Source organism: Lynx rufus, unplaced genomic scaffold, assembly GCF_022079265.1.
Source record: "Lynx rufus isolate CCGP_SWC_20201006 ecotype Redwood Valley unplaced genomic scaffold, mLynRuf1.p SCAF_2, whole genome shotgun sequence".
Lineage (NCBI taxonomy): Eukaryota > Metazoa > Chordata > Mammalia > Carnivora > Felidae > Lynx > Lynx rufus.
This window is the reverse complement of record NW_025814834.1, coordinates 111,045,966-111,065,195: the sequence shown is the minus strand read 5'-3', so window position 1 is coordinate 111,065,195 and position 19,230 is coordinate 111,045,966. Positions and strand designations below refer to the sequence as shown.

Below are 19,230 nucleotides of genomic sequence, written 5' to 3'. Positions count from 1 at the left end.
TACCAGCCACATAGGAAGATTCAGTAAATGTTACTTCTCTTTTCTGTCTTAGCCATTCTCATTGGTTACAAATCCAGTGAAGCTACCCATAATGCGTGGGTTCTCTCACACATGTATGTGCTCTTTTTCCTATGACAGCAGTTCCCCCCCTGGCTACCAGCACTGTGTCTCCATCTCTCGCATTGCTGGCTAACAACCTGTCCATGCCTACAAGTGACCTACCACCTGGTGCCTCTCCAAGGAAAAAGCCTCGAAAGCAACAGCACGTGATTTCTACAGAAGAAGGGGATATGATGGAGACGAACAGCACTGACGATGAGAAGTCCACTGCCAAGAGTCTTTTGGTGAAGGCTGAGAAGCGCAAGTCTCCACCCAAGGAGTATATTGGTAATGGTCACTTGGGCTAGCTATTGTCACGTGAAGCTTTCCCACTTAAGTCGGGAGTCCATCCCCGAGGCTGTTCCCATAATCCTTCTTAAAGTTATATCTTGAGGATTCTTGACAATATATAATAAGTTATTTAATGTCTTCCTTTTCTTTTCTTCTGAATAGATGAAGAAGGTGTGAGGTATGTCCCAGTGCGTCCGAGACCTCCCATTACTTTGCTCCGTCACTATCGGAACCCTTGGAAAGCTGCTTACCACCACTTTCAGCGGTACAGTGATGTCCGGGTCAAAGGTTAGTTTCCCCAGAAACATCCATTGTGAATGCATGAAATTGGTCTCACTTGACTGTATGGTAATCATAGTAGAGTAGAAAGACAGAATTACAGTTTTCTAGTTTCCAGAAAACCCAGGGGGTGACACAGTGACCTCCTTAGCCCCCAGGGTAGTTACAGAAAAGCTTTATTGTTATTGTTATTGTCACTAATGTGACATAGTCCACATTAGTCCCTAGGATGCTGAGAGATACATTGGAAGCCCCAGGAAGTTTATTTTCCAAAACACCTTTTGTTTAACATGTGAAGCTCCTGAAATGGTCTAGGGCAAGCCTTCAGTAAACGTTTTGTTGTGGTTGTACTTGAGAATTACATTTTCATAAACCCACATATAGTAAAAATAGCCGATAGTACTTGCAAATATCTGCAAATATTTCTACGAGACGGTAGACTTTAAAAGCATCATTAATCTCCGATATAATCATGGCACAGAGTGGTGTAAGTTTTCAGAGAATTGATCACATTTCCCCTTCCCTCAAATAAATTCTACTTGGAAACATCTCTGATGGTTTCCTTGAATCCTCAAGATGAATCAGATGGTATGGACTATAATGTCTGCGAGCAGGGGTAAAGCTTCTGATAGTTCAGTCTCTGAAGGGAACTCCAGAGGTGGCTGCATGTCCAGCAGTTCTTATGAGTGGACTTTGAGGTCTAGAAAGAGGCTCGATTTCCAGATACGAGAGAGTGGTGGCCTTTGGTGGAAGCAGGGAGTGGCCCAGTAATAAACATCTCTTCACGGCACAGGAGTTCCATGTCATAGCAGGAAAATATTGTAAAGTATAGCCTGATAACATTTATGCCATACGGAAGGATTGTTACTACTGCCTGGGACTCGCTGTGCAAAAATTTATCTCAGGAAAGGTAATCTGACCACTGAAAGTGTTGATCCAGATGGTCTCTTGACTATTCAACTTTATTGATCTACTTTGCCCAAGCTTTAAAATCATGTTCATATAAATAAATCAAGATGGAATATTGAAAATTGGTCAGGTAATTCACAGGAAGAAGAAAAAAAAACAGAACAATAAGCAACACAGGAAACAAACTCACGATTAGTAGTGGAAGTTCTAGACACGCCATAAGTCAAGGAAGAGATAAAAAGACTATATGGGTTGGAAAAGAATAAATAAAACTATCTCTGTTTGCAAGTGACATCATTGTCTACATAGAAAATCTCAAGGATTCCATTAAAAAAACTCCTGGAAGTAGTAAATGAGTTCAGCAAGGTCACAGAATACAATGTCAACACACAAATCAATTGTAATTTTAGATACAATTTTATACTAAAATTGTAATTTTCGTATAAATCTAGCAAAACATACATGTTTGCTAATAACTATGAAATGCTGACTAAAGAGATCTGAGTATCTGTGGTTTGTGAGTTTGAGCCCCACATTGGGCTCACTGCTGTCAGACTTTCAGCGCAGAGCCCACTTTCGATCCTTTGGCCCCCTCTCTCTGCTCCTCCCCCACTTGCCCTCTCCCAAAAATAAATATTAAACAAAAATGATCTGAATAAATGAAGAGACATGCAGCATTCATGGATTTGAAACTCAACATAAGATGTCAGTTTTCCCTAGATCAGTAGGTTTGTTTGATACAGTTCCTAACAGACTCACAGAAAGATTTTTGTAAACATAGTAAATCTTATTCTCAACTTTACATGAAAGGTATAAAAAGTTAGAATAGCTAAAATAATCTTGAAAAATAAGAGAAATCGTTTTTTCTGCTATTAAAGCATATAGTTTATCTATAGTAGTTTAAACAGGGTGGTATTTGCAGAGGAATATACATGTAAGTGCCTGGAATGGAATAGAAAATGCAGAAATAGACCCACACAAATATGCTCAACTGATTTTTGACCAAATGGAAAAATAATTAAGTGGAGGAAGGAGAATCTTCTTATTTTTAACAAATGGTGGTGGACATCCATAAGTGTAAAAAAAGAGAGAGAAATAGCCTCAACTTAATCCTCACACATTATACAAAAGTTAACTCGAAATGGATAATAGATTTAAATATTAAATGTAAAACTATAAAACTTTTAGAAGAAAACCTAGGATAAAGTCTTCAGGACCTAGGGCATGGTGAACAGCTCCTAGACACGACACCAAAAACACTGTCCACAAAAGGAAAGGAAAATAAATTGGACTTAATAAAAACTTCTTATCACTGAAAGACTCTGTCAGGATAAAAAGATAAACTAACTATAGACCAGGAGAAAATACTAGCAAACCACATATCTGATAAAGGGTTCATATCTAGAATATATGTATTAGGAACTTTCAATACTTAACAGTAAATAAAAACAATAATCCAATTAGAAAATGAACAAAGGCATGAAGAGACACTTCACCAAAGAGGATAACACGGATGGCATGCACAAAAAGATGTTCAAGGGGAAGAAATTTCCAGTCTTTAAGTGGGATCTGCACATAGAGACTTTCTTACAAAGTGTACTTTGGTGGGGAAAAGAGTAACTTTACAGTGGACACACCCTACAAACACCACCTCAGTCAGGTGTTCAAGGTCAACATGAATAATGACGCATCATGCTAATAGTATGCACTCTTCTGTTCAAACATAAGTGACTGTCAGTGTAGACTGCTGTATGCATTAGATGTTACATATAAAACTGATGATAACCACAAGTCAACAACTAGTAGTAGATATGCAACAAATATAGGAATCCAAGTATATCACTGAAGAAAGCCAGCAAACCATGAGAGAAGAGAGCAAGAGAAGAAAAGGAACAGAAAAAAACTACAAAAACAACCATAGAACAAGTAACAAAATGGCAAATAGATATCTGTCCATAATGACTTTGAATGTAAATGAACTAAATGCTCCAAACAGAAGACATAGGATGACAGAATAGATTAAAAAGCAAGACCTATTTCAGACCTAAAGACACAAGCAGATTGAAAGTGAAGAGTTGAAAAGGCATTGATCATGCAGATGGAAGTGAAAAGAAAGCCGGAGTAGCAATGCTTATATTGGACAAAAACGACTTTAAAACAAAGAGACAAAGAAGGACACTATATAATCATAAAAGGGAACAATCCAATAAGAAGATATAACAGTTGTAAATATTTGTGTACCCTGCATGGGAGCACACAAATACATACAGCAGCTAATAACAAACATAAAGGAAATAGTCAATAGTAATACAATAATAGTAGGGGACTTCATCCCACTTACATCAGTGGATCGTGCAAACAGAAAATCAACAAGGAAACAGTGGCTTTGAATGACACATTGGACCAGTTGGATCTAACAGATACATTCAGAACATTCCATCTCAAAACAGCACAATACACATTGTTTTCAAGTGCACATGGAACATTCTTCAAAACAGATCACATGTTGGGCCACAAAACAAGTGTCAACAAAGTAAAAAAGATTGAAGTCATACCCTGTATCTCTTCTGACCACAGTGCTGTGAAACTAGAAATCAACCACAAGAAAAAAGCTGGAAAGAATATAAATACATGGAGGTTAAATAGCATAATACTAAAAAAATGAATGGGTCGACTAAGAAATGAAAGAGGAAATCAAAAAATACATGGAGACAAATGAAAATGAAAACACAATCCAAAATCTTTGGAATGCATTAAAAGGTGTTCTAAGAGGGAAGCTCATAGTAATACAGGCCAACCTCAAGAAGCAAGAAAAATCTCAAGTAAATCTGACTCCTAAAGGAGCTAGAAAAAGAAGAAAAACCTGAAACCAGTACAAGGGAGGAAATAAAGATTAGAGCAGAAATAAATGAGAATCTTAAAAAAAAAAAAACCACCATAGAACAGATTAATGAAACCAGTAGCTAGTTCTTTGAAAACATCAACAAAATTAATAAACCTTTAGCCAGAATCATCAAAACAGAGGATTTGAATAAACAAAAACAAATGAAACAGGACAAAGAATAACCCAACACCACAGGAGTATAAGAATACAAAGGAGTATAAGAGAATATTATGAAAAATTATGTGCCAACAAATTGGACAACATAGAAGAAGTGGATAAATTCCTAGAAACCTATAACTTCCCAAAACTGAGTCAGGAAGAAATAGAAAATTTGAACAGACCGGTTACCACCAATGAAATTGAATCAGTAATCAAAAAACTGCCAACAAACAAAAGTCCAGGACCAGATGCCTCCACAGGTGACTTCTATTCAACATTCACATTTTAAAATTTTTTTTAGTTTTAAGTAGACTCCATGCTCAATTTGGGACTTGAACTCACAACCCCGAGATCAAGAGTTGCATGCCCTACCGACTGAGCCAGCCAGGCACCCTCTACCAAACATTTAAAGAAGAGTTAATACCTATTCTCAACCTATCCCAGAAAATAGAAGAGGGAAGAAAACTTCCAAATTCATTCTGTGAAGCCAGCATTACCCTGATACCAAAATCAGATAAAGACACCACAAAACAAAAGGATAGGCCAGTATCTCTGATGAACATAGATGCAAAAATCTTCAACAATACTAGCAAGCCAAATCCAACAATATATTTTAAAAAGTCTTTCACCATAATCAAGTGAGATTTATTCCTGGCTTGCAAGGGTGGTTCATTATTTACAAATCAATCAATGTGATACATCACCTTAATAAAAGAAAGAATAAGAACCATGTGAATATTTTAATAGATGTAGAAAAAGCATTTGGCAAAATGCAACCTCCATTCATCATAAAACCTTCCAACAAAGTAAGTTTAGAGGGAACATATCTCAACATAATAAAGGCCATATATGAAAAACCTATAGCTAACGTCACAGTCAGTGGTGAAAACTGAGTTTTTCCACTAAGAACAGGAACAAGACAAGGATGTCCACTCTCACCACTTTTATTTAACATATAACTGGCAGTTCTAGCCACAGCAGTCAGACAAGAAAAAGAAACAAAACGCATCCAAATTGGGAAGGAAGAAGGAAAAATTTCACTAATTGCAGATGACATATATAGAGAAAACCCAAAAGACTCCACCAAAAAACTATTAGAACTAACAAATGAATTCAGTGAGTTTTCAGGTTACAAAATAATTATACAGAAATCTGTTGCATTTCTATGTACTATTAATGAAATACCAGAAAGAAAAATTAAGAAAACAGTTCCATTTACTGGTGTACCAAAAATAGTAAAATACCTAGGAATAAACTTAAACGAGGAAGTGAAAGACCTGTACTCTGAAAACTATAAAACATTAATAAGAGAAATTGAATATGACAAAAATGGAAAGATACTTATGGATTGGAAGAACAAGTATTGTTAAAATGCCATTACTACCCAGGGCAGTCTACAGATTTAATGCAATATCTATCAAAATAAAACAGCATTTTTCACAACTATAACAAATAATTCTGAAATTTGTATGGAATCGCAAAAGACCCTGAATACCCAATGCTGTCTTGGAAAAGAAAAACTAGAGGTACCACAATTCCAGATTTCAAGATAGAATACAAAGCTATAGTAATCGAAACAGTATGGTACTGGCACAAAAATAGAAACCTAGATTAATGGAAAAAAATAGCCCAGACATAAGTCCATAATTATATGGTCAATTAGTCTTTGACAAAGGAAGCAAGACTATCCAATGGGAAAAAGACAGTCCATTCAACAAATGATGCTGGGAAAACTGGACATCTGCATGTAAAAGAATGAAACTGTTGGAGCACCTGGGTGGCTCAGTCAGTGTCTGACGTTGGCTTAGGTCATGATCTCATGGTTCAGGAGTTCAAGCCCCATGTCAGACTCTGTGCTGACAACTCAGAGCCTGGAACCTGCTTCAGATTCTGTATCTCCCTCCCTCTGTCCCTCCCCTACTCACTGTGTCTCTCTCTCTCTCTCAAAAATAAATAAACATTTTTAAAAAAATTTTTTAAAAAGGAATGAAACTGAGCCACTTTCTTAACACCATACACAAAAATAAACTCAAAATTGATTAAGGATCTAAATGTGAGATCATAAAAATCCTAGAGGAGAACACAAGCAGTAATTTCTCTGACATGGGCCATAGCAACATTTTTCTAGATAGGTCTCCTGAGGCAAGAGAAGCAAAATCCAAAATAAACTATGGGACCCTATCAAAATAAAAATCTGCACAGTGAAGGAAACAAAACTAAAAGACCGTGTACTGGATGGTAGAAAATATTTGCAAATGACCTATCTGATAAAAGGTTAAAAGCTTTTATAACTCAACACCAAAAACACCTAAATAATCTAAGCAACAAATGAGCAGAAGACATGAACAGACATTTCTCCAAAGAAGACATGCAGGTGGCCAGCAGACACATGACAAGATGCTCAACATCTCTCATCACCAGGGAAATGCAAGTCAAAACCACAGTGAGCTACCACACCTCACACCTGTCAGAATGGCTAAAATCAAAAACAAAAGAAGCAAATGTTGGGGAGAATGTGGAGAAAAAGCAACCCTTGTGCACTGTTGTTGGGAAAGCAAACTGGTGTAGCCATTGTGGAAAATAGTATAGAGGTTCCTTAAAAAATTAAAAATAGAAGGGCGCCTGGGTGGCTCAGTCGATTGAGCCACTGACTCTTGATTTCAGCTCAAGTCTCATGATCTCATGGTTTGTGGGTTCGGGCCCTGCACTGATGGTGCAGAGCCTGCTTGAGATTCTCTGTCTCCCTCTTTCTCTCTGTCCTTCCCCTGTTCACACACGCTCGCTTGCTCTCCCGCTCTCTCAAAAATATATAAACCTTTTTTTTTTTAATTAGAAATAGGGCGTCTGGGTGGCTCAGTCAGTTAGGCATCTGACTTCATCTCAGGTCATGATCTCATAGTTCCAGAGTTTGTGCCCCGTGTTGGGCTCTGTGCTGACAGCTTAGAGCCTGGAGCCTGCTTTGGATTCTGTGTCTCTCTCTCTCTGCCCCTCCTCCACTCGTACTCTGTCTCTCTCAAAAATAAACATTAAAAAAAATTAGAAGTAAGAATTATCATATCATGTAATTCCACTATTGGGTATTTACCCAAAGAGTATGAAAACACTAATTTGAGAAGATTTATGCACTCCTATATTTATTGCAGCATTATTTACAATAGCTGAATTATGGAAGCAACCAAGGTGTCCATTGATAGAGGAATGGATAAAGATGTGATATATATACCCAAGGGAATATTACTCAGCCATAAAAATGATTGAAAGCTTGCCATTTGTAACAACATGGATGAATCTAGAGGGTATAATGCTAAGACAAGTGCCATATGATTTCACTCATGTGGAATTTAAAAAAACAAAACAGGGGCGCCCGAGTGGCTCAGTCGGTTAAGCATCTGACTTCAGCTCAGGTCATGATCTCACAGTTCGTGAGTTCAAGCCCCGCATCGGGCTCTGCGCTGACAGCTCAGAGCCCGGAGCCTGCTTCAGATTCTGTGTCTCCCTCTCTCTCTGCCCCTCCCCCGTTCATGCTCTGTCTCTCTCACTCTCAAAAATAAATAAATGTTAAAAAAAACAATAACAACAAAGAAAGAGACAAACCAAGAAACAGACTCTTAATTATAATTCTAGAACAAACTGATGAAACAGATTGTTACTAGAGGGAAGTTGGGGAGGAGGGATGGATGAAGTAGGTACAGGGGATTAAGAGTACACTTCTGGGCTGCCTGGGTGGCTCAGTCGGTTAAACATCCGACCTCAGCTCAGGTCATGATCTCATGGTCTGTGAGTTCAAGCCCCGCGTAGGGCTCTGTGCTGACAGCTCAGAGCCTGGAGCCTGCTTCAGATTCTGTGTCTCCCTCTCTCTCTGCCCCTCCCCCACTCATGCTCTGTCTCAGAAATAAATAAACGTTAAAAAAAAAAAAAGAGTACACTTCTAATGAGCACTAAGAAATGTATAGAATTGTTGAATCACTATATTGTACACCTAATGTTAATTATACTGGAGTGTGTACCCCTCATAGTTTTTGATGGCGTTGTCACTTCCCCTCTGTATCTCCTCTCATAACTGCATTCTAATCCTGAGAAACATCAGACAGATCCACATAGAAAGGCATCTTTCAAAATTCCTTTACCAGTACCCTTCAAAACTGTCAAGGTCATCAGAATCAAGGACAGTCTGAGAAACTGTCAAGCCAAGAGCTGTCTAAGGAGACATAATATTTTCATTAGGTCCTAGAATGGAAAATGACCATAAAATGTGTTTGTTTGTTTGTTTATTTATTTTGAAAGACAGAGTGTGAGTGGGGAGGGTCAGAGAGAAAGAGAGAGAGGGAATCCTAAGCATGCTTCACACTGCCAGCACAGAACCCACAAAGCATGAGATCATGAGACCTGAGCAGAAACCAAGAGTCAGACGCTTAACAGACTAAACCACTGAGACACCTCCCTAACATTTATTCCTATACTATGGGAACCCACTGTTCCTAGGAGTGCCTTTAGGTTTCAGCTTCATAGTCTGTGGCACATGGAGCCTGTTGCTTTGGAAAAAGATTAGAAACTACCTGTTTTATGGCCAATTCCCCACCCCCCGCCCCAGGTAGAATCTCTGAGCAAGGACTCTGGAGGTGGGGTGGGGACAATGGCAACCTTCTCTCTGAAGGTGAGCAACCTTCTCTAGGAGGTGAGCATCCAGTGGAGGGGAAGAGGAGTGAGCAGCCTGGGGTCCTCTTGGCTTGCTTCTCCTAGCATAAAACCATCACTTCAAAAAGCGGGAAAAGGGTTCCCAGGGCCCCAGTGTTCTTAGCACACTTGCCTTGGGTACAGTCTCCATTCTGGACTAGGGATTGAACAGAAGAGAACCCCTGCATCTCAGCTGTACACACCTAGTACTTAGCCTCAGCAGCAGGTAGCAGGGGTCAGGATGGGAAATCCTGATGACCTGCTTCTCCTGGGAAGATCGCCTTCCACCTGGCAGCTGGAGGGAAGGGAACCCCATGTTCTGGGCTGCTGCAGTCCACATGGGGTATCCACCTCACTGAGCTGGGAGAGAAACAGAGAAATGGTCTTGATTCAGATACCATGGACTCTCTGTTCTTACCGCAGATGTGCTTAAATATATGTTGCATGAGTAGAGTTGCATTTCTGTTTTCCCTTAATGTGCCTTCCCAGAGGTTTAAATAGTTACTAAAATTTTCTCTTTCACTGGAGAGATCAGTGGTGCACTGTCATTCCACAAGTCAGTTGTCTTGCACGCTTTGCCCAGCTAGCTGCTCAGGAAGGCAATTTGCCAGTTTCATAAAAACCAGAACATACACTTACCATATGACCTTACACTCCTGGGCATTTACCCAGAAAAGTGAAAACCTGTGTCCACACAAAAATCTGCACAGCTGTTCATAGCAACTTTTGTTGGAATAGCCAGAAACTAGAACGTACTTATTGGCCATTTGTATATCTTTTTCGGAGAAATGTCTGTTTGGATCCTTTGACTTTTTACACAATTTATCTCTGTATTATGGAGTTGTAAGAATTTTTCGTATGTTCTACATACAAGTCTCTTATCAGATGTATCCCTGTACCATCTTTGCAGTTTCCTCTGAGTCCATCATTATTTCAAAGTAAAGAGTTTTTTTTAATGTCTAAAATGAAATACCCAAGTACAGTACACCAAGTACTGGTGAAATCTAAATAGGCTGCATCATCATCATGGTTGTGTCATTGTACTGTGGTTTTACAAGATGTTACCACTGGGGGAAACCAGGTAGAGTACTTAGGATCTCTGTGTTATTTCTTACAACTTCATGTGAATCTCCAATTGCCTCAAAAGTTTAAAAAGTCTTTAAATCATATGCATGCTAATATTTACCTACTAGGTAGTTTTTGGTTTTTTTTAAGGTTTATTTTTGAAAGAGACAGAGTACAAGTGGGGAAGGGACAGAGAAAGAGGGAGACAGAGAATCCAAAGAAGGCTCCAGTCTCTGAGCCATCAGCACAGAGCCCAATGCCGGGCTTGAACTTGTGAACCGCAAGATCATGAGCAAAAGTTGAATGCTTAACCCACTGAGCCACTCAGGTGCCATGGGGGGGGGGGGGTTGGTTAATTGATAAACTTCTTAAAGCAGTTTTAGGTTCACAACAAAATTGAATGGAAGGTACGGGGATTCCCATGTACCCTCAGCTCCACACATGCATAGCCTCCCGCACTATCAACATCCCCACCACAATGGTAGATTTGGTGTGTTTGATGAACATACATGAACACATCAATATCACCTAAAGTTCATCGCTTACATTAAGGCTTAGTATTGGTGTTCTACATTCTGTGGGTTTTGACAAATACATAGACAGTCTTTTCAAGAATATTTTTTTAAATAATAAAGTAAAATTTTAAAAATATTTTAAAATAATTTTTAATGATCTGTTAATCTGTAAATACATTTTAAGTTATAGCTAAACAGTAATTAAAACTTCACATACACAGTTAAACTCACCTTTGACAAGTACCCCTCTATCCTAGTTTATCCCTCCCCAGTCCAGATGATACGTTTCATATTTATTTTACTACAGTTCTGGTTACTGGACTTTTCTATCCAAATGTGAAATGTTATACAAATTTGATTCCTTTCATTTCTCCAACATCTAGATAACAGCAAAACTCTTCTAAAACTTCATGCCCAGTTCTCCACAGGCTTGGAAGCATCACACATGAGCAAGGGCTCTAAGCAACCACAGACCAGTTCCCTTCCTTTAAGAGATTAAAACATTAATTTGCTCTCTTTTGAACTCTCTAGATTAGCAGAGTACGTCATTATGGCATTCTTTGGGGATGAACAAAAGGAGAAACTTTGATTCATGTTGTGACCTCTATTCCTAATGACTTCAATGCAAAGGAGTTATTTAAATAAAGATATTTAAGTGAAGACATTCTTGATAACATAGTAGCACCTCAGCAGCTTGAACCCGAATTCTTTTAGCTTTATAAAAATTGAAATACACTTTTTATTTTTTTATGGCTCCAGAAGAGAAGAAAGCTATGCTGCAGGAAATAGCTAACCAGAAAGGGGTGTCCTGTCGTGCTCAAGGCTGGAAAGTTCACCTCTGTGCCGCTCAGTTGCTACAGCTGGTAGGTGGAGTTCTAGTAAAGTTGTTACGTCCTGCTGACATGAGGAACAGGTGCCAGAGGCATCCGTATTCATAGTGTTTCCTTTTGAGTAATTCTGAAGCATTTCCATCTGGGTGATGGCAGAGTTTTTATGTCTAATACGTAATATTATAATTATTATATCCATCCCAGAGATACAGTTCAAACATATCTTAGTCTGATGCCCGGAACCAAAATATATTGAACCCTGTTAAGCTTCAGTATTTTGTGTTGCCATGAATCTGAAACAGAGAGCCTCAAGTGGCCTGACTGTAAACCCTTGCTGCCCACAGTGCTCCTTATCACGGGAACCAGGCTCAGCTCCCACCTCTTCCTGATTAGTGGGATTTATTTCCCTGCCAGTTTGCAATATTGTTCAAATAAGCTGTCTCATCCTCCCATGGGAACTAGGGGACACCTCTCCCTCTTAATACTACAAAGCCTGCCTCCTACAGCCACTGCTTGTTCACTCTGTTCCTGAGTGCAGCCCCTGCATGGCCCTGCATGGTGTGTGGTGTCCTCCTCCCCTGGGCTGTGAGTATATCGACTAGTAAACTGCTGTTGATCTCATGTGTGTACAATGTTGGCTGGTGTTACGTGTCTGTTTCCATCACCCTAGGGTGGGACTTCTTCTTCACCAAGAAGGTGAAGGGGCATCAGTCAAAACAACCTCATGAAGTTTTCCATCTTTGGAGTAGCACTGATGTGAAGAACATGGTCTATTATGAGTATCTAAAAATAAAGTAGTGCCGTGGCTACTTTTTGTACTTTAGAAAAGCATATTCTCTGAAACCTTCAGACTTTTTTTTTAGAGCAGTTGTGAATTCAGGGCAGTATTTAAAAGTTATCCTTGAAGATGGACTCTGTGACGCAGTGTTCTGTTAATCGTTGTTGAACAGTTTCCCTTGCTCTACGTTAGCGCCCTAGTCCTCGGGAGAAAGGATCCTATCACCCACACAGTTCTCACACCAGTTTACAGAAGTGATTCAAGGTGGGTGCATCTGCCTGACGTTACTCAGGAAAAGTACCTCTGAGGTCATGATGCCCTTCCTCTTGTGTGTTGCAGACAAATCTGGAGCATGATGTTTATGAAAGACTCACCAACCTACAGGAAGGGATTATCCCAAAGAAAAAGGCGGCCACTGATGATGATCTGCACCGAATAAACGAACTGATACAGGTTTGATTGAGCCCTTCCCTCTGACCATCCAGTTTAAGGGGTTATCCCTACGTAATGGTCTTACTTCTCCCATTTCCCTACCTCTTTCACTAACTTATTTAGTAAAAACCTACTGTTTACTTCAACCTGCAATACCAAGAAAGACTAAAACATTTTTTTATATGACAGCCTCAGAATGGCCTCAGTCCAAAGGTGAAGTTATTTAAAAGCCTGGTGGTCTCCTGATTACCGATTGGTGATGATGTCTTCTGTTGCAGGGAAATATGCAGCGGTGTAAACTTGTGATGGACCAGATCAGTGAGGCCAGAGACTCCATGCTTAAGGTTTTAGATCATAAAGACCGTGTCCTGAAGCTTCTAAACAAGAATGGGACTGTCAAGAAGGTGTCAAAATTGAAGCGAAAGGAGAAAGTCTAGACCCAGAAGAATCAGGACTTTGGAAACAATTTATGAAGAATGATGGTGCGGGTGGGGGGAGGGTTTTGGTTCTTTTCAAAATGGAACATTGAAAAAAAGGAAGTGTTCCTTAATTCACACAAGAAAGCAGAGGGACCCATGGTACCCAATGGCACAAATGGATCAGAGCTGTTCTGATGCAGTGAACTCCATTCTCTCTTTCAGGCATATCCCTCTTAAACTCGCTGTGTCACAAACGACTCCTGATGCATCGGTGTCTGCCAGTGAGAATCAGTGACACAAATGAGTGGCTGGCAGTTTTCAGCCTTCTGGTTTATAAGTTGTATTTATCTGACGGATTCCTGCAGGACCCATACTGAGCCTGGACTGAAAGTATCCACTTGGACCATCTGTTATCTCTCTACACTGAAAAATCAAACCTCTTCCCCTCAGCCCAGCCAGTTCTTATCTGTCTGACCTTCAAATGCCTGAGCTGGCCTTTTACAGCAGTGTCATATGGCACCAAGAGACTTGCCACATCTCACACTCTAAAGGGTTTGAACTATTAATTCTTGTCATTTTTTTAAAGAACCATTTCAAAGTGAAATTGTTATATTGTCTGTCCTGCGTGTGTCAGAGTTGGGTTTTTGTGGAGGTTCCGAGCAAGCAACATCTGAAGTTGCTCTGAGATCCTTGTTCTGAAGTACATTCTCAGTTATCTGTACTTCGCGTAGCTGGTGTGATGCTGTTGATTGTATGTACCGCACATCTCCCAATGTTAATAAAGGACTCAAAGAGGTTTTTGTACATGAGCAGTTTGCATCTTTTTATCAAGTGGATCAGGGCTGTGCTGTCCACCATGTGTGTATCCTACCGTAATTTCTCACACATTGTTGAGAGTTGACTCTGCTAAAGTTTTGTTCTTCCGTATGAGTGAGTTCCGCTTATCCTGGTGTTTTGAAGAGGTCACAATGGCTCTTGGTTATCATAAATACAAGACTGTATTTTGTCCCATTGCAGGCACAAATTGGTCAAATTACAGGACTGAGGCTGCAGGAGTGGGGGTGGGGCTGCCAACAATGGTGGATTTTCTTCACACATTTGCTCTTGCTTCCTCCGAGCCACCTGAGTGGTGTAGTGGCTAGCCCTGCTTCCTTTGAGCACCAGCCGCCACCTCTGTCCCTTCCAGCTGGATGTTCTTCCTTAGGACATGGGTTGCCAACTTGGGCCTGAAGCTCACCTCTTTGCCCCGACCCAAATAGATTTAAGATGGGGAGTCTGTGCCAGTTCTGCCCTGGTCTTTGGGACTGACACTCTGCCTCACCTGCAACAAGCTTCCTCCGGTTGGAATGGTAAGCTCCCATCTGCTATGGCACTGGAGAAGAAACAAAGCAGGCTTCTGGTTAGGCCACATAGGCCTGGGTAGCCTAGGCCAAGAAGCCCTCAGAATAATCAAGGCTATTCCACTAGAGGTATGGAGCCAACTTTAAAAGGTATTATTGGTTGCTTGCTAGACACCAGTGCTGGAAGAATGTTCCTTTGCCTCAGTTTCTCTTCTGTGCACACATTGCCCCCATGGTTTCATGTGGTGTGCTGGCTGTGATTCATGTACTTGGGATCCTGCATTACAGACCTGTTCTGTCTAAAAGTATTGTCACCTCACTTTAAACAAAACTTAACCCTGGTCAAAGGAGCTTGTCAATGCAGGTTAGAACAATAGTGTTTTCAGTACTTCCTTGCCTTATACTGTCAGAAGTTGGGAGAGGCAGGGGGATGAGTCTTGTCACATGTATTTGCCCATTTCACCATCCCCACAGTCAAGGTCATATCCATCAGACCCAGTAGTTTCTCCTCATGCCTCTGATTTCTTCCCTCTCACCCCTACCTGCCTCCCTATCTTCAGACAAACACGAGTCTGCCCTCTTGTCACTGGATTCGTTTGTATTTTCTGGAATTGTATATGAGTGAAATCATACAATATATTCTTTTTCGAGGGAGGGCGTCTGCGTGCTTTACTCAGCATAATGGAAATTTATCCTGAAATTCATCCATGTTTCTATAGGTCATTGCTTTTTGTTGCTGAGTACCAAGCTCTCCACTGCATGGATGTTTCACAAGTTGTTTTATCCGTTCACCTGTAGGAAGACTTTCGAGTTGTTAGCAGGTTTTGATATTATAGATACAACTGTTCTGTACATTTTTTTGTATGGACATATGTTTTAATATTAAAGTACTTCTGCTTTCCAGGGGTTTATAAGCAAGAGATAATCCAGAGACCAGGCTTTTGTTCCAGAAAACTATCATTCACAAACTTAAAGATTAGAAAGAATTGGAAATATATTTGGGGTAAGGCTTGGATTTGGCTCCTGTTCTCTACATTGGAAAATCAAAGAAACATAAAACTGGGGAAAAAAGTTTTAACCTATCTGCTTTGTCTAGAAAATCTTTCATATATATATTTTTAACGCAGATATTTCAAAACCCCGTTAAGTAGAAATATGCCTTATACTATTTTCATTTTCAGTTTTTATCACAGTAATAATATAGAATCACACAATTTTAGAGTTTTAAAGCTATTTAAAGATTCTCAACCTGGGAAAAAATGGACACCTTTTGAAAGGATTATTTTTTGGTACTTTTTTATTGTAAAATACAACACAGATAAAACTACATGAAACAAGTGTATAGCTTCATAAATTTTTTTAAAAAACAACTTTGAAATTACCACCCAGGGTAAAAACTAGAACTCTGTTGGTCACCTCAGAAGCCCCACCACTGCCCCATCCCAGTCACAACCCTCTACCTCCCCGCAAACAGCCACTATCTTGACTTTTTCAAATAACCAATGTTACTGTGATACAATTATCTGGAGTAAAATACCCAAATCTTAGCTTTATCGTTTTATGCATTTTGACAAATACATAAACGTTTAGCTAACATCTGAATACAGGTATGTGTGACATCACCATAACCCCAGAAAGATGACCCCTTTGTAGCCAACACACCTCTGCCCCTCACCAAGGTAAACAGCTCATCTGTACATTATCACAAATTAGTTTTGTCTGTCCTTGAACTTCATATAAATGCAGTCATAGAGTATGTGCTTATTTGTGTCTTATTTTGAGATTCATCCATTTGTTGTATGTATCATAAATCGTTCCTTTTTACTGCTGAGTGGTATTCTGCTGTGTAAATATGCAAGTTTACTCATGTCCCTATTGAAGGACATCTTGCTTGCTTCTAGTTTTTGACCATTGTGAATAAAGCTTCTTGCTATAAACATTTGCACACAGGTTTTGTGTGGAAATAAATTTTCAGATCAGTTGGGGAAAAAAGCGAAGAATGTGATTGCTGGCTCACGAGGTAAAACTGTTTATTTTTGTAAGAAACTCCCAAACTGTCTTCTAAAGTGATTGTCCCATTTCACATTATCATCAGCCATCAGTGACAGTTCTTGCTGCTTGGCATCCTCTCCAATGTTTAGTGTTGTTGCCTTCTGGATTTTAGCCATTCTAATAGATAAATAGTGGTTTCCTGCCTTTATGCATAATGACATGATAATCACTTGTCATATGCTCATTTGCCATCTTTATACCATTTTTGATGAGGTGTCTGTTCAGATCTTTGCCCATATGTTAATTAGGTTGTTTTCAGATTGAGTTTTAAGAGTTCTCTGTGTTTTTAGGATACCAGTCCTTTTTCTGAAAGGTATGCATTTTGCGAATAGTTTCTTGCTATCTACAGCATGTCTTTCCATTTACTTAACAGTGCCTTTAGAAGAGCAGAAGTTTTCAATTTTAATAAAGTACATCAATTTCTTTTTGTGTGTGTGGATCATGCTTTTGGGTTATATCTAAAGACTGCCAAACCCAAGGTCATCTAGATTTTTCTCCAATATTTTGTTATAGGAGTTTTATAGTTTTGTGTTTTACATTTTAGGTCTGTGATCCATTTTGAGGTAATTTTGGTGACAGTGGTAAGGTCTGTGTACATGTTTGTGCTTGTGTATTTCCAATCCCAGCACCATTTGTTGAAAAGACCATCCCCATTAAATTACCTTTGCTCCATTTGTCAAAGATCACTTGACTGTATTTGTGTGGCACTATTTCTGGGCCCTCTCTTCTGTTCTTCTGATGTACTTGTGTATCATCTCACCACCAGCACCGCTCTGTTTCAATCACCATAGCTTTTTTTTTTAATTTTTTTAAATTTTTATATATTTTTTAAAATGTTTTAATTAATTTATTTCTGAGATACAGATAGAGACAGAGCATGAGCAGGGGAGGAATGGAGAGAGAGGGAGACACAGAATCCGAAGCAGGCTCCAGGCTCTGAGCTGTCAGTATAGACCCCAATGTGGGGCTCAAACTCATGAACCACGAGATCATGACCTGAGCCAAAATCGAGTCAGACGCTTAACCGACTGAGCCACCCAGGCACCCCTTAATCACCATCGCTTTATAGTCCTGAAGTTGAGCAGTATCGGTTCTCCAACTTGGTTCTTCACTGTTGTGTTAGCTATTCTGGGTCTTTTGTCTTTTCATATAAATTCTAGAATCTGTTAATATGTATGGAATGCTCTGCTGGAATTTGGATTAGGACTACATGGAATCTATAATCCAATTGGGAGAGAATTGGCATCCTAATAATGTTGGATGTTCTAGTCCATAAATACGGATACCTCCATTTAGTTAGGTGTTTTATTTTTTCATAAGAGTTTTGTAATTTTCCTCATATACATTTGTACATATTTCATTAGATTTATACTTAAGTATTTCATTTTATGTGTATGCTATTATAAATGGTACTGTGTTTTCAAATTCTAATTGTTCACTAGTAGTGTATAAGAAAGCAGTCAACATCTATATACTATTAACCTTATATGCTGTGGTGTTCCTATATTAACAGAAGTGCTTTTGCCAACTTTTTGGGACTTTCTACATCAACAGTGCCATCTGTAAACAAATACAGTTTTATTTCTTCTTTCCCAATCTGTATAAGTTTTCTTTCTTTTTCCTGTCATATTGCAGTAGATAGGACTTCCAGCAAGATGTTGAATAAGAGTGGTAAGAGGTCCAATAAAGACTGCATTGGCTTCTTCTGCCATTAAAAAACAAAACAAACAAACAACAACAACAACAACAAACAGTGGTAAGAGGGAGTATCCTTCTTTGTTTCCAATCTTAGGGATAAAGTGTCCAGTTTCTCACCATTAAGTACGATGTGAGAGAAGAGGCTTTTCTAAAAGTTCTTGATTAAGTTGAGGAAGTTCTTTGTTTCTAGTTTTCTGAGAGTTTTCAATCATAGAATGGATGGTGGGTTTTGTCATATGTTTTCCTGCATCACTGATACAATCATATGAGTTTATTTAGCATGTTGATTTAATAGATTACATTAATTGACTTTTTAAATTGCTGAACCAGCCAATGAAACCAGCATACCTGGAATAAATTCCACTTGGTTATGATGTATAGTTCTTTTTATTCATTGTTAGTTTCAACTTGCTGACGTTTAGTTACATCTATGTTCATGAAAGAACATACGATTTATTTTTTATACTTCTCTTTATCAGTGTCAGGGTGATGCTGACGTCCTAGAAAGATTTAGGAAGTGTTCTCTCTGCTTCTGTTTTTTGGGGAGAAGTGTAGAGAATTGGTATAATTTCTTCCTTAAATGTTTGGTCAGATTCACCGGTGGAAACGTCTGGATCTGGTACTTTGTTTTTTGGAAATTACCAGTTATTGATTCAATTTTTAAAATAGATATAGGCCTATTTCTCCTTGTGTGAGTTTTGGCTATTTCTTTCAAGGAATTTTATTATTTCATCTAAGTTAGTAAATTTGTGGGCATGGAGTTTTTTGTAGACGTCCTTTTTGGGTTTTTTGGGGTTTTGTTTTTG

At 39.1% G+C, this 19,230-nt stretch overlaps 1 protein-coding gene across 9 annotated transcripts in view; it reads left to right on the top strand.

The window, feature by feature from the left end:
• SAP130 (Sin3A associated protein 130) overlaps window positions 1–13,407 on the top strand; it is an 80,112-nt gene extending 66,705 nt beyond the window's left edge. For 8 of the 9 annotated variants that reach the window (XM_047083289.1, XM_047083287.1, XM_047083284.1 and 5 more), the window contains 5 exons: window positions 139–387; window positions 553–678; window positions 11,635–11,738; window positions 12,823–12,936; window positions 13,194–13,407. In XM_047083289.1, the coding sequence (XP_046939245.1) occupies window positions 139–387; window positions 553–678; window positions 11,635–11,738; window positions 12,823–12,936; window positions 13,194–13,352 (752 nt within the window). In that variant the 3' untranslated portion in view covers window positions 13,353–13,407. The remainder of the gene's footprint in view (window positions 1–138; window positions 388–552; window positions 679–11,634; window positions 11,739–12,822; window positions 12,937–13,193) is intronic. The other variant, XM_047083285.1, reaches the window with a different exon arrangement.
• The last annotated feature ends 5,823 nt before the right edge of the window (window positions 13,408–19,230 follow it).